The sequence below is a fragment of the Netta rufina genome, assembly GCF_964035555.1.
Source record: "Netta rufina genome assembly, chromosome: 31".
NCBI classification, from domain to species: Eukaryota; Metazoa; Chordata; class Aves; order Anseriformes; family Anatidae; genus Netta; species Netta rufina.
The window spans coordinates 2,629,247-2,640,515 of record NC_140155.1 but is presented as its reverse complement, the minus strand read 5'-3'; the positions used below and the strand labels follow the sequence as shown (position 1 = coordinate 2,640,515).

Genomic DNA, 11,269 nt, shown 5'->3' with positions numbered 1-11,269 from the left:
CACGACCAGGCGGAGAGCTCGTGGGTGAAAATCAAGGATCGGTCCGGTAAAGGACCGGTGGTTGGGGTCTGCTACAGCCCACCTGACTGTTGTGCTCACAAGCTCTTGTCCTGAGGAGGATTTCAACCACCCAGATATCTGCTGGGATAGCAGCATGGTGAGATCCAGACAATCCAGGAGATTCCTGGAGTCTGTTGAGGATAACGTCCTGGTCCAGGTAATATAGACGGACCGACACGAGGTGTAACCTTACTAGACTTGGTGCTCACCAGTGTGGAAGAGAGCTTTACAGAGGTTTCGATTGCCTGGTGACGACCACTACCTGGTGGAGTTGGTGACCCTGAGGAATACGGGTCTGGCAAAAAGCAGAAGACCTTGAACTTCCAAAAAGAGGACCCTGAACTTCAGGAGAACAAAATTCTGTCTGCTCAAGGAATTACTGGCTGGGATCCCCCACGAAACTGTCCCTAAGGCCATAGGAATGGAACGCATGCACGTATATAGGTGGATAAAAATATATTTCACAGAATAACAGAAAGTTAGTAATTGGAAGGGAGCTTGAAAAATCATTTTGTCCATATATAAATAATAACAATAACAATAATAATAACATGGGGCACAACAAAGTGCAATGTGGTCGATGCTCTTCAGATGATGTCGAGAACATCATCCCCAGGTCTGGTCCGTAAGGTTTGAGTCTTGTTCAGCTCTGATGTTAGTCAGCACCTCTTCCACCTCAGGTTCCATCCTTAGTCATCAGGCTTCAGTTTTGACCTCAAAACCACAGACGCAAACACTTGAAAGGATTTCTGAAGAGCATCATCCTTCATCAATGAGAGGAGCCGCCAGTGTCCAGCATGGAGAAAGTCCTTTCTCCACCATCTTTCTCAGGAGCTGCCCCCACAGCCTGGGGCTTGCTGCAGATATAAGGCCGGCTCTGCCAACAGCTTGAGGTCGCCACGTCCTCGCCATTCAAGTAGACGCACTCTGCGACGCCCTGCACCGGGAACCTGCAACGACAAGGAATGCCACTGCAGCCTTCTGCACTTCCCCGTGCCCTTTGGCAGCAGTGCACGGCCACGGCACACCGGGGCCATCAGGCTCTGCCCCCTCGCAGGACTCACGTCAAATTGAAGCTGCTGCCATCCACCCACTGCAGTTGTTCACCCCGTCTCCGCAGCCCAAGCCAGGAATCCCCGCTGTCTTTGAACTGTCTCAGAAATTTCTGGGCGGCAAGGAGAGAGGCAGACAGTCAGAAGCTGCTGGAGCACCGCGCTCCGTCAGCCCCACGGGACTCGCTGCCCCGCTGTGGGACATCCCGCCCGGCTGTCCCAGCCCCACAGCCACCCAGCACCCCGCACTCACCAATTCCCAGTCCTTTTTCACCACGACCAGCGAGGCCCCGTGTCTCGAACACTGCTCCTGGCTCCAGCTCCAGTTGCCTTGCTCCTGCTGCCCCGACAGGTAGTAGCAGACGTTGCGGTACCCAACCCATTTGTAAGGGCACGCCAGCACCGGGGCTGTCTCCCGCTGTTTTCTGGTTGCTGCAGAGCAAAGAGGACATTAAATGAGGTTATAGCAAGAGGGGGATCAGGCTCTTCTCCCTCCCAAGTGGTAAGACAAGGGGAGAGTCTCCCAGGCTACACCAGGGGAGGCTGAGGTTGTATATTAGGAGGAATTTCTTTACCAAAGGGATTGTGGCTGCCCGGGGAAGTGGTTGAGTCACCATCCCTGGAGGTCTTCAAGACACGGGTAGGTGTAGAACTCAGGAGCATGGTTTAGTGGTGGACTCGTTAAAGGTTGGGCTGGAGGATCTCAGAGGGCTTTGCGTAGCATGGCTCGGGTTGGGAGGGACCTTACAGATCACCCAGTTGCAACCCCGGCTAGTTCTATAACCCGGCTGCAGGGGGGCACGGGCAGCTCTGTGTAGAGGGGTGGGATGGTGGTGGCCACTCTGCCCTTACCTATCAGCGCAATGCTAAGAATCAGCATCAAGGCCAGGAATAGCAGCACATCACGCTGTCGCTGGGTTGTGCAAACCCTGCCTGCAGCAGAAGGAAAAGATATTTGTGGTGAGGACGGGGCTGTCCCACAAGCAGCACTGCCCTCACGTCGCCAGCACGACCAGAAGGCGATGCCAGGGGGATCACGGACACCCCTCGACCCTGTTTCCCTCCTCCTTGGCACGGGGTTCACCCCCACAAGTGCTGCAGCAGCAGGAGGACAGCTCAAAACCCAGCTGGGCACTGGCCCTGCACTCACCCAGGCATCTTTGGGTCCTGTTTCTGCCTGTGGGTGCAGCATCTGTGGACATCTCAACATAGAGGGTCACCGCCGTGTCCTGGGGGTCCTGGGGCTGGTCGGGGTCCTCATATTGGGAGGTGAGGCCACTCTGCTCATCTTGCACCATAGTGTTCACTGCTCCAGGAGTGCTTAGCACGTCAGAAGGCATTGGTGCTGCTAAAAAAAAAAAAAACAACATAGAAGGCAAGGCTCGGATGCGGTTCCCCTCCCCTGCAAGCCCAGCAAGCGGGGTGATGAGGTGGAAAAACGAGGCTGAAGGAGAGATCCCTGGGTGGCTGCAGACAGCAGCACCACGAGGCTCGGCCCCGTAGCTCCACCAGCGTGCACCCAGCTGTTGAGAAACACCAAGCATATCGTGCAGGATCCCACCCAGGGCGTGTTGAGCATCTTCAGGAAAGGAAGAGGTGGAAGGAGCTCGCAACGTCTGCAAGCAGATTCACACAGCTCTTCCATTGGGGTTTAGTTTCTGAAAGGGAATTGAAAGGGAGCAATTTGGGCAACACGAGGGTTTTATGCACACACACACTGCAACATGAGAGCTCACCCGATGCAGTTTTGGCATTGAAAGTGAAGGCAGAGAAGAAGAGGGGAGCAGAAAAAAAAAAGGGGGGAACAAAAAAAAAAAAAAACCAACAAAAAAGGGGGAACAAAAAAAACAAACAAAACAACAACAACAACAACAAAGAGGCAAAAACAAACAAACAAAAAAAAACACAGTGAAAACGCAAAGAAAGGCGAGAAAGAGACAAAGAATTGAAAGAGGGTGGAAAAATGGGAGAGGGCAAAGGAACAACAGCAAAAAAGAAAAATCTTTAAAATGAAAGAAAAAAGTTGGGAAACCCACCCTGGCTGGCTGCTCCTTCCCTCCCCATCTCAGCCCCGAGCTGAGCATTGCTTGCTCTGAGCATTGCATTGCTTGCAAGCATTGCTTGCTCAGCTGGCCCCACGTTTTGCTGCTCAGATGTGGACTTCCCCAGCGGTGCATCAAGTAAGTGAATTCTGCTTCTTCACCAGCTTTTATGAATCTGACAGGGAGCGGCAGCCGTGCTGCGCTATGACCTCATGTCACAGCAGCTCGACACCAACTATTGCACCACCTTCCTGCCCTACCCTCCCCCTGTCTCTGGGACGTGGGAGAGAATCAGAGGGAAAAAAAAAAAAAAAAAAAAAAAAAAGCCTGTGGGTTGAGATAGAGACAGTTTATTAAGGCAGCAACGAAAGGAAAATAAAAATAATAATGGGAAATAATAACGGGAATAGCACTACTACTACTAATGTGTACAAAACAAGCGATCCTCGCAGCGTTCAGGGTCTGAGCAGGGCAGGCGATGAACTCATGCAGTGCATATTCCCTCGGGCTAAGCTCAGTACCGTGAGAACAAAAATGGTTTTTTTTGCACCAGAATTGGGAAGATGGGAAGCAGAGGAAATGCCGGGGAGGTGGGCGGCTTCACAGCTCCGTGAGGGCTGGGAATGGATGAAGAAAAAGAGAAAAGAAGCATTTTGGGGACCTCTGCTGTACGGTTCCCTGTAGCTCCGGGGGCACAGGAGGATGGAGGGCCAGCAAAGCCCCCCGGGTGTGAGGATTTTTGGAGATCTGGGGGGAAACGTAGAGAAAAAGTGGGTGGGAAAAGGGTTTGCAGATTGCAGGAGGGTGAGGGAAGGAAAAGGGGACAGGAAGATGCACGGGGCGGAGGCAGCGGAGTGGGGGAGAAAGGAGCAGGGGCAGGCTAAGGAGCTGCAAGAAAATTCAGCCAGCACCGCGGCAGCAGCAACTTTCATAAAGCCAGCTGAAAAAGAAGGGTTTTGGGAAACGTGAGGTTTTCGAGGCACTCCTCGCCGAGCCACGGCGCTGCGTGCGCCCATCGGGTGCCAAGTTCATTGAAAGAAGGGAGCGAGCGAGAGGAGGACGAGAAAAAATAAATAAATAAATAAATAAAACACAGCAGAAATGCAAAAAAGAAAGGCGAGAGAGAGACGAAGAGGGCGGGCAAAGGAGCAAATAACGAAGTAAACAAATGAACTTTAAAGCAATGAAAGAAAAAAAAAGTTGGGAAGGACGCCCTGGCTGGCTGCTCGTTTCCTTCCTGTTTCAGCCCCGAGCCCGAGCGGTGCTCGCTCAGCTGGCCCCGAATTTCGCTGCTCGGAGGCAAACTTACCTTCTGAGCGTCTTCTCCGGTGTGATTTGTTGCAATAAATGTGCGGAGATTAAATGAATCACGAAGGACAGCCCCCCGTTACGTAAGCCGTTGCTTTTGCCCAATGCCTGGCCACGGCTACGCCTTCACATACATGGAATGTAAATTATTAAATAAATAAAAGCAACTGAAATGACTCAAAAGCTCACTGCTCGCTGCTTGGAGTTGCCCTCACCATGTTACCCTGGCTGCCAAAAGAGGAAGGGGAGCAAATCTCTGATGCTTTTGATGAAGAAACCCCGTTCACAGGACGGTTTGAAATGTCCTGTCCCCGGTGCAGAAGCAGAGAGGGGGAGAAATAATGGCAAAAACTTCCAGATGTTTCCTTTTTTTTTTTTTTTTTTTTTTTCACTGCTCTGACAAAATGTCCCTGCAAAGGGGTGGGTGAATGTTGCTTCAACTTCCCTCTTCTGAGGGCAAAACGGTGATTTTGAGGCTTTTTGAGGTCTGGTTAGCCCGACCACATATTTAAAATAGGGCGCATATCCCTTCGGGTGCGTATCCTTTGGGGTGCATATCCTTTAGGGTGCGTATCCAAATAGCCTTTTTTCCCCTCAGAACAGAATTATCATTTATTTATTTTTTTATTTTTTTTATTTTTTTCCTTGAGGGTGGAGAGGGCAAGGGGGGAGACAGAGCAACGACAACTCCTAGATGATCACGACGGTTTTTCGCGGCGTGAAAAACCAATCTGTAGCTGTGACTTGCTACAGTGACAAGAGAACAGGAAAAAATAAATAAATAAATAAATAAATAAACAAACAAAGAACAGCGTTTCATTTATATTATTATTATTTTTTTTTTTTCCAGTTTGGTTTGGTTTGGTTTTGTGTTTCTTCTTTGCAAGAAAATCCTGGAAGAACACAGCTGGAAAGCTGTGCATCGGCAGAGGCTGAGCAAAGGCACCTGGCAGAGCAGGGAAGACAGGATTAAATGCTGGTGTTAATAAAAAAAATAGAAATAGCTAAATTAATTAATCAATTAAACACTTTCTTAGCTGCTTTCAAGCATGTGTGCCTTTTTTACTGGAATCCCAACGAAGCAGTGCCTTGTATCCATCAAAGGGATTTGTCTGGGCATGCACCAGGATGGGGAAAAACACTAAAAGACACAAAAGCACCTTTTTTTGGCCATGAGACAGCATTAAGACCCAAGTCTGCCCCTATCTTCTCATTAGGGATGTAATTTATAGGGCGGACCGTGAGCCTGGGGGAGGCAGGAGGATCTTGTGCCTCTCACCCGGGCACTAGGCGAGGGTGTTGGTGACCCCAAAAACTTTCAGGGGCATTGAACGGCCGTGAGCTGTGGCAGGAAGCTCCGGCCCCGCCGCTGGTTCACACTTCACCGGTGCAGCTCTGAGCATTTTGGTTTCCTGTCCTCCGGACTCCATCGTGTCCCCTCCACCCGCCGCGTGTCCTCCTGCCATGGAGGATGAGGATGGCTACATGGCCTTGGACAGGCGATGCAAGCGGGGTGCTGCGGAGAGGCCGGGACCCCTCCGGGATGCAGGTAGCGGGGTCCGATCCTCCATCCCCACCACGGGTTTGTGGTGGCGAGAGGATACCCCAGGTGGCGACTGCTTGGCGGGGGGAAGAAGCGGGGTGCAAGAAGCAGCTCTTGGGGTCCCAGAGAGTCGCTCAAGCTGGGGAAACTGAGAGGATGCTTTGGGGGGATGCTTGCCTGTGGTTTTTGGCCACCCCATGGCACCCAGACGCTGGCTGCTGGCGCCCCCGTTTCGCTCCCATCTTGTCACCGTCGGGCTCGGCTGCATCCCCCAAAACCCTTTTGCTCTGAAGAATTGGGGCACCCCCTGGGACAGAGGACAGGGCTGACGGATGCTCTCGGCCCCGCCACTTCTCCTTTTGTGTCCCTTCCCCTGGCTGCAGGCCCTGCCACGAGGGACCCCGAGCCAGGCTTCGCCCCACGGTGGATTCGCACCCCCATGCGATCCCCCCGCTGCCTCCTTGGGGCCCTGGTGGCCGTTCTGCTGCTGTCCTTTGCGATATGCGGTGAGTTGACACCCCTGGGTGTCCTTTTTCGGGGGTGCTGGGGACTGGGGACACCCCCGTTTGGGCTCAGGGTCCCTCTCCCCCAGTGTCTTGGCTGCTGGTGGAGAGGCACCAGGGGGCTGTGGGGTGCGGGAACGCGTCGCAGGGACAAAGTTTTGCCACCCTGGGCTGCACCCACCTGGGGCTGAGGATGAGCCTGTGCCCCCCTGGAGGTAACCCCCTTAAAATATTGCATCCCCCCTGTCTGAACCCCGCTATCACCCACCCCGTGGCGCTGTGACGGGGTTGTTTGCGTGGCTGTTTGTCTGTCCGTCTGTCTGTCTGCAGACGGTGGGGGCTGCAAGCTGTGTCCTGTGGGGTGGACGCTGCACAGGAGGAAGTGTTTTTGGGTCACCAGCAAGAGCAGCTCCTGGAGGGAGAGCCGGGAGAACTGCAGCCATCAGAGAGCCAGCTGCTGGTGCCAGAGGACCAGGGCGAGCTGGTAACGGGGCTGATACTGGCTAGGATGTGGGACGGGGCTCAGGGTTGCACCCGAGGGGCTGTGGGGTCCAGAAATTTGGGGTCCGCACCCATAGGGTGCAGGGATGGGTGCCCAAAGCTCTGGGGTAGCATTAGGGACGCCAGCAGGGCTCCTGGCTGGGTGGGGGAGCCAGTTGTGGGGACAGCAAAAACCACCATAGTCACCAGCCCCGTTTCCCATCATAGGACTTCCTAAATCGAGTCATACAGAAACCCACACGCTACTTCTGGATCGGCCTCTCCCAGCCCTCTGTGGGGATGGGTTGGACCTGGCTGGATGGCTCCCGCCTGGACCAGAGCCGGTGAGAGCCTGGGAGAAGCCTGGAGGGGATGGATATGGGGTTGGACACCTCCAATGTCCCCTCAGGGACCCCCGTGAGGTGCCACGGGATCTCTCTTGCACCCTCAGGTTCAACCTGAGCACCCCGAACGCCAGCGGAGCCTGCGGGGCGCTGAGGGAGGACAGGATCATCTCGGAAACCTGCGGCTCTGCCTTGGCGTGGATCTGCCAGAAAGACGCCGTCCTGCTCTGAGCGACTTGGGAAAAAAAACAAAAAATAAAAATAATAAAAAAAAAACCACATTGCTTTCAAAATAAAGTCCCTTCTCACCCCTGCGGGCTTTGTGTTGTCTGCTAGGGCTGCTGTATTTTCAGCACGCAGGGGGCATTTTGGAAAGGGGTGGCTGGTGTGAAGAGGGGGAAATGAGGTTCTGGGATTTGGGGGGAGGCAGGTGAAAAGGCAGCTTTTTTCTTTGTTTCTTTATTTATTCTGCAGGTGGGATGAGCCCTGACAGAATCAGGGTTGCACAAGCTGACGTTTTCATATGATTCCTGGAAAAAAAAAAAAAAAAGGCCTTTTTTCTCTCTGTAGCCCTTGGCCACCTTCTTCTCGTTGTGGCTGGTGGTTTACAAGATCGGGGTTGCACAGGACGACATTTTCATATGGTTTCTGGCAAAAAAAATAATAAAAAAAAAATAGCCCCAGGTGTATAAACCACAATGAGTGATTCTGTGGCGCTGAAGCACTAGGATTCATTTTCTCTGCTCTGAGGTGGCAACTCATTTGCATGTATGTTTTAATGTATATAAAACAGAAAGAATAGACTCTGACAACTTCAAGAGGCCTCTGGGGGGGGGGGAAGAGGACGTCATAAAAGCAAAGAAATGCCCTGGGGAGAAATGGGAGAGGGGAAGGAGACGGAAAATGGTGGGGCAAAAAAAGCCATATTTGAAGATATTTGTTGCTTTCACTTTTGTAATGATGCCAAGAGTTGTACTGGGGACCTGGGCTGTGTGCAGAATAAGTTTAGGTTAGAAAAAAAGTGAGAAAGGAGCAATTTGGTCAAAAAAAGGGTGGTGTGGGGCAGGCTGCTGGGGAGGGAGGCAGACGCTGCCTCATAACTGCTCTTGAAGAGGATCCCATGCACAACTGGCTGTGGTGAAGCCTAAGTTGCACGTAATGTGGAATATTTCACAACCAAATGCCCGAAATTGGGAATATTTCCCCTTATTTCAGCCCCCTTGGAGAAGCCTCCGCCATTACAGGGCCGAGGACTACAACTCCCGTCAGCCCCTGCGCGCGGGACCCGGCTCCAGGCGGGGGGGGCGCAAGGCGCATGCGCAGTGGCGGGGGCGGGCCGTCCGCCATTTTGTGCCGCTTCCTGAGCAGTGTGAGCGATGGGGGGGGGGAGGGGGGGGGTTGGCTCTCGGCTCTTAAAGGGGGCACGGCCTCAGGGTGGGGCCCCCTCGGGTTACGGTGGAGAAGGGCCCGGCGGAGCGGGCTGAGCGGCGGGCGAGGAGGCTCCGGTGCGGGTCGGGGCGGCGGAGCGGAGCTTGGCCCCCTTCTCCATCATGGCCCCGCCTTCCCCGCTGCGGGGCCCGCTTTAAGGAGCGGCGGCGGCGGGAGCAGGGTCGGGCGGGGGGGGGGGGGGGGGGGGGGGGGGGGGGGGGTCGTGAGGGAGGGGGGCGGGGCTAATTGATGAGGGGGAGGGGCTTGTGGGAAGGGGGCGTGGCTTGTGGGAAGGGGAGGAGGGGTTAGATGGCGGGGCGGGGCTTCGTAGATGAAGGGGCGTGGTCAAACGGAGCGCTGGGCGGGGCTACGGGGTGGGCGTGACCACGCAGGGTCAGGGCTGCGGTGGGGGGCGTGGCCATGAGAGATGGGGCGGGGCTTAGAGGGGTGTGGCTCGGAGGGGGCGGGGTTTAAATATCTGTGGGCGGGGCTCCTGGCTTTTGGGGTCTCCCCCTGAGCCCCTGGCCCCATAGCCCTGGCCCCAGCCCCCCCCTCACCCTCTTATCACCCCCTTATCACCCCCCCAGACCCCCCCACACCACCCCCCCAGCCCCCTCCCCCCAGCCCCCTCATCACCCCCCCAGCCCCCTCCCTCACCCCCTCAGACCCCCCCTTTACCCCCTCATCACCCCCCCAGACCCCTCCACACCCCCCTCATCACCCCCCCAGACCCCCCCTCACCCCCTTATCACCCCCTCCTCATCCCCCAGACCCCTCCTCACCCCCTTATCACCCCCCCCAGACCCCCCCCTCAATCCCTTAACACCCCCCCTCACCCCCTCATCACTCCCCCAGACCCCCCCCACCCCCTCATCACCCCCCCAACCCCCTTATCACCCCCCTAAACCCTCCTCACCCCCTCATCACCCCCCCAGACCCCCTTATCACCCCATTATCACCCCCCAGCCCCCTCCTCACCCCCTTATCACCCCCCCAGACCCCCCTTATCACCCCCCCCAGCCCCCTCCTCACCCCCTTATCACCCCCCCAGACCCCCCCTTCACCCCCTTATCACCCCCCCAGGGCCCCCCCCTCACCCCCCCTCTCACCCCATTATCACCCCCTTATCACCCCCCCAGGACCCCCCCCCTCATGGATCCCGGCCCGCCCGGGCCGCCAGCGGGCCCCCCGATTGCGTCCGCCGCCAGAAACGCCGGGAGCTGGACGCCCGCCGCAGCAAGTGCCGAATCCGCCTGGGGGGCCACCTGGAGCAGTGGTGTCGCCTCAAGGAGCAGCTGGGCTTCGCCCTGCACTCCCAGCTGGCCAAATTCCTCCTCGACAGGTCCGTAGACCAGAAAACCCCCCAAAAATACCCCAAAAAAACCCCCGTGGGGTCGGGGCGACCTTCAGGTCGATCACGCTGCCTCCTCCTTCCGCAGGTACAGCTCCCAGGGTTGTGTTTTGAGCCCAGGTAGGTGCCTTTTTCCCCCATGGATACCCCCCATCTACATTTTCTTTTATATTTTTTCACCCAAAATGCATTTATTGTGAAAATTCGCATTGCACGACACCCTTTCCTGGGAGGAGATGCTTGCGGCGGTGTGGGGTTGGGGTCGCCGCGGAGGTGGCTCTTGCCCCGTTGGTTTGTTGGGGATGGTGGTCCCCTCCCCCAGCTCCTTTTTGGGGTCTTTGTGAGGTTTTGGGGTTGTGAAAGAAGGGAAGAAGCAGCTGTGAGGGTGCTTCATGGGGTGGGGGACACCAGGAGGTTGGAGGTGGGGAGGTGGCAGAGGGAGCCCTTTGACGTTATCCAACACCAAAAAATCTTTAATTGGGTTCGGAGAACCAAAAATCAACCCAAAAGTCGAATTTTTGGACCTGTTCATCACCGAATCGCTTATTTTTTTCATGCCCTAACCCAGGACCAAGCACCCCAGAACCCAGCCTTCTCCACGCCGATGCCTTGCAGCGCCTGGTCGCCCTCTCCCATGGCCATGGCCAAGAGTGTGGCTTCGTCCCCGACGTGAAACCCCCAGCCTCGGGCAGCCCAGCCCAGCTGGTGTGGGAGTGCGTGGCCGGTCACAGCTTCTCCTGGGGCGTCCCCACCGTGGCCGATGGCCAGCAGCCGTGGGGAGTCACCGAGGAAGATTTGGGGTCCAACTCCCCACCGGTCCCCAGGCGCCGGCGGTCATTGCGGCGGGCAGGGCTCATTGCCGAGCCCAAAGTGGACGGATCCAGCCCCAAAAAGGATGGTGGCTGAAGCAGAGGTGGCAGCTTGGTCACCCGCTGGTGACGGAAACCGGAGGGAGGAGGCGGGTGAAAGCAGTGATGGAGGTGAGGTTGGGTGGTGGTCTTCCTCGTCTTCAGCTGGGAGGAAGGTGGGCTCCCGTGCTCTGCTCTCGTTTCACTGTTGGACTCTTGTAGTCCAAATTAGAAGATTTTTGGGTGGTCCCAAGGCTCTGGTAGCCCAAAAATAGAAGACCTTTGGGTGGTCCCAAGTCTCTTGTTGTCT

The 11,269-nt window shown here is 55.7% G+C and overlaps 4 protein-coding genes across 4 annotated transcripts in view; 3 read left to right on the top strand and 1 right to left on the bottom strand.

Moving 5' to 3' along the window:
• Positions 1-520: 520 nt before the first annotated feature.
• LOC311220439 (early activation antigen CD69-like) lies at positions 521-4,477 on the bottom strand. Its single transcript, XM_084303975.1, has 6 exons — positions 4,464-4,477; positions 2,263-2,460; positions 1,965-2,045; positions 1,366-1,544; positions 1,125-1,225; positions 521-1,010 (listed from the first exon to the last, which is right to left on the bottom strand). Exons 2-6 carry the CDS (start codon positions 2,450-2,452, stop codon positions 830-832), a joined length of 732 nt encoding a protein of 243 aa, XP_084160101.1. The 5' UTR covers positions 2,453-2,460; positions 4,464-4,477; the 3' UTR covers positions 521-829.
• A 1,449-nt stretch (positions 4,478-5,926) lies between these two features.
• Positions 5,927-7,563, top strand: LOC311220389 (killer cell lectin-like receptor subfamily F member 1; the record flags this gene model as incomplete). Its single annotated transcript, XM_084303897.1, has 6 exons — positions 5,927-6,011; positions 6,389-6,511; positions 6,598-6,723; positions 6,839-6,984; positions 7,217-7,332; positions 7,440-7,563. The coding sequence occupies 6 exons, from the start codon at positions 5,927-5,929 to the stop codon at positions 7,561-7,563; spliced, it is 720 nt and encodes a 239-aa protein (XP_084160023.1).
• A 1,084-nt stretch (positions 7,564-8,647) lies between these two features.
• LOC311220388 (zinc finger protein 692-like) lies at positions 8,648-11,039 on the top strand (the record flags this gene model as incomplete). Its single annotated transcript, XM_084303896.1, has 4 exons — positions 8,648-8,701; positions 9,900-10,102; positions 10,200-10,231; positions 10,680-11,039. 4 exons carry the CDS (start codon positions 8,648-8,650, stop codon positions 11,015-11,017), a joined length of 627 nt encoding a protein of 208 aa, XP_084160022.1. The 3' UTR covers positions 11,018-11,039.
• Positions 11,040-11,085: 46 nt separating this feature from the next.
• Positions 11,086-11,269, top strand: part of LOC311220387 (zinc finger protein 692-like) — a gene marked incomplete at its 5' end in the record, with an annotated part of 9,073 nt that continues 8,889 nt past the window's right edge. Inside the window, one exon of the mRNA XM_084303895.1 lies at positions 11,086-11,091. Within this exon, the coding sequence (XP_084160021.1) occupies positions 11,086-11,091 (6 nt within the window). The remainder of the gene's footprint in view (positions 11,092-11,269) is intronic.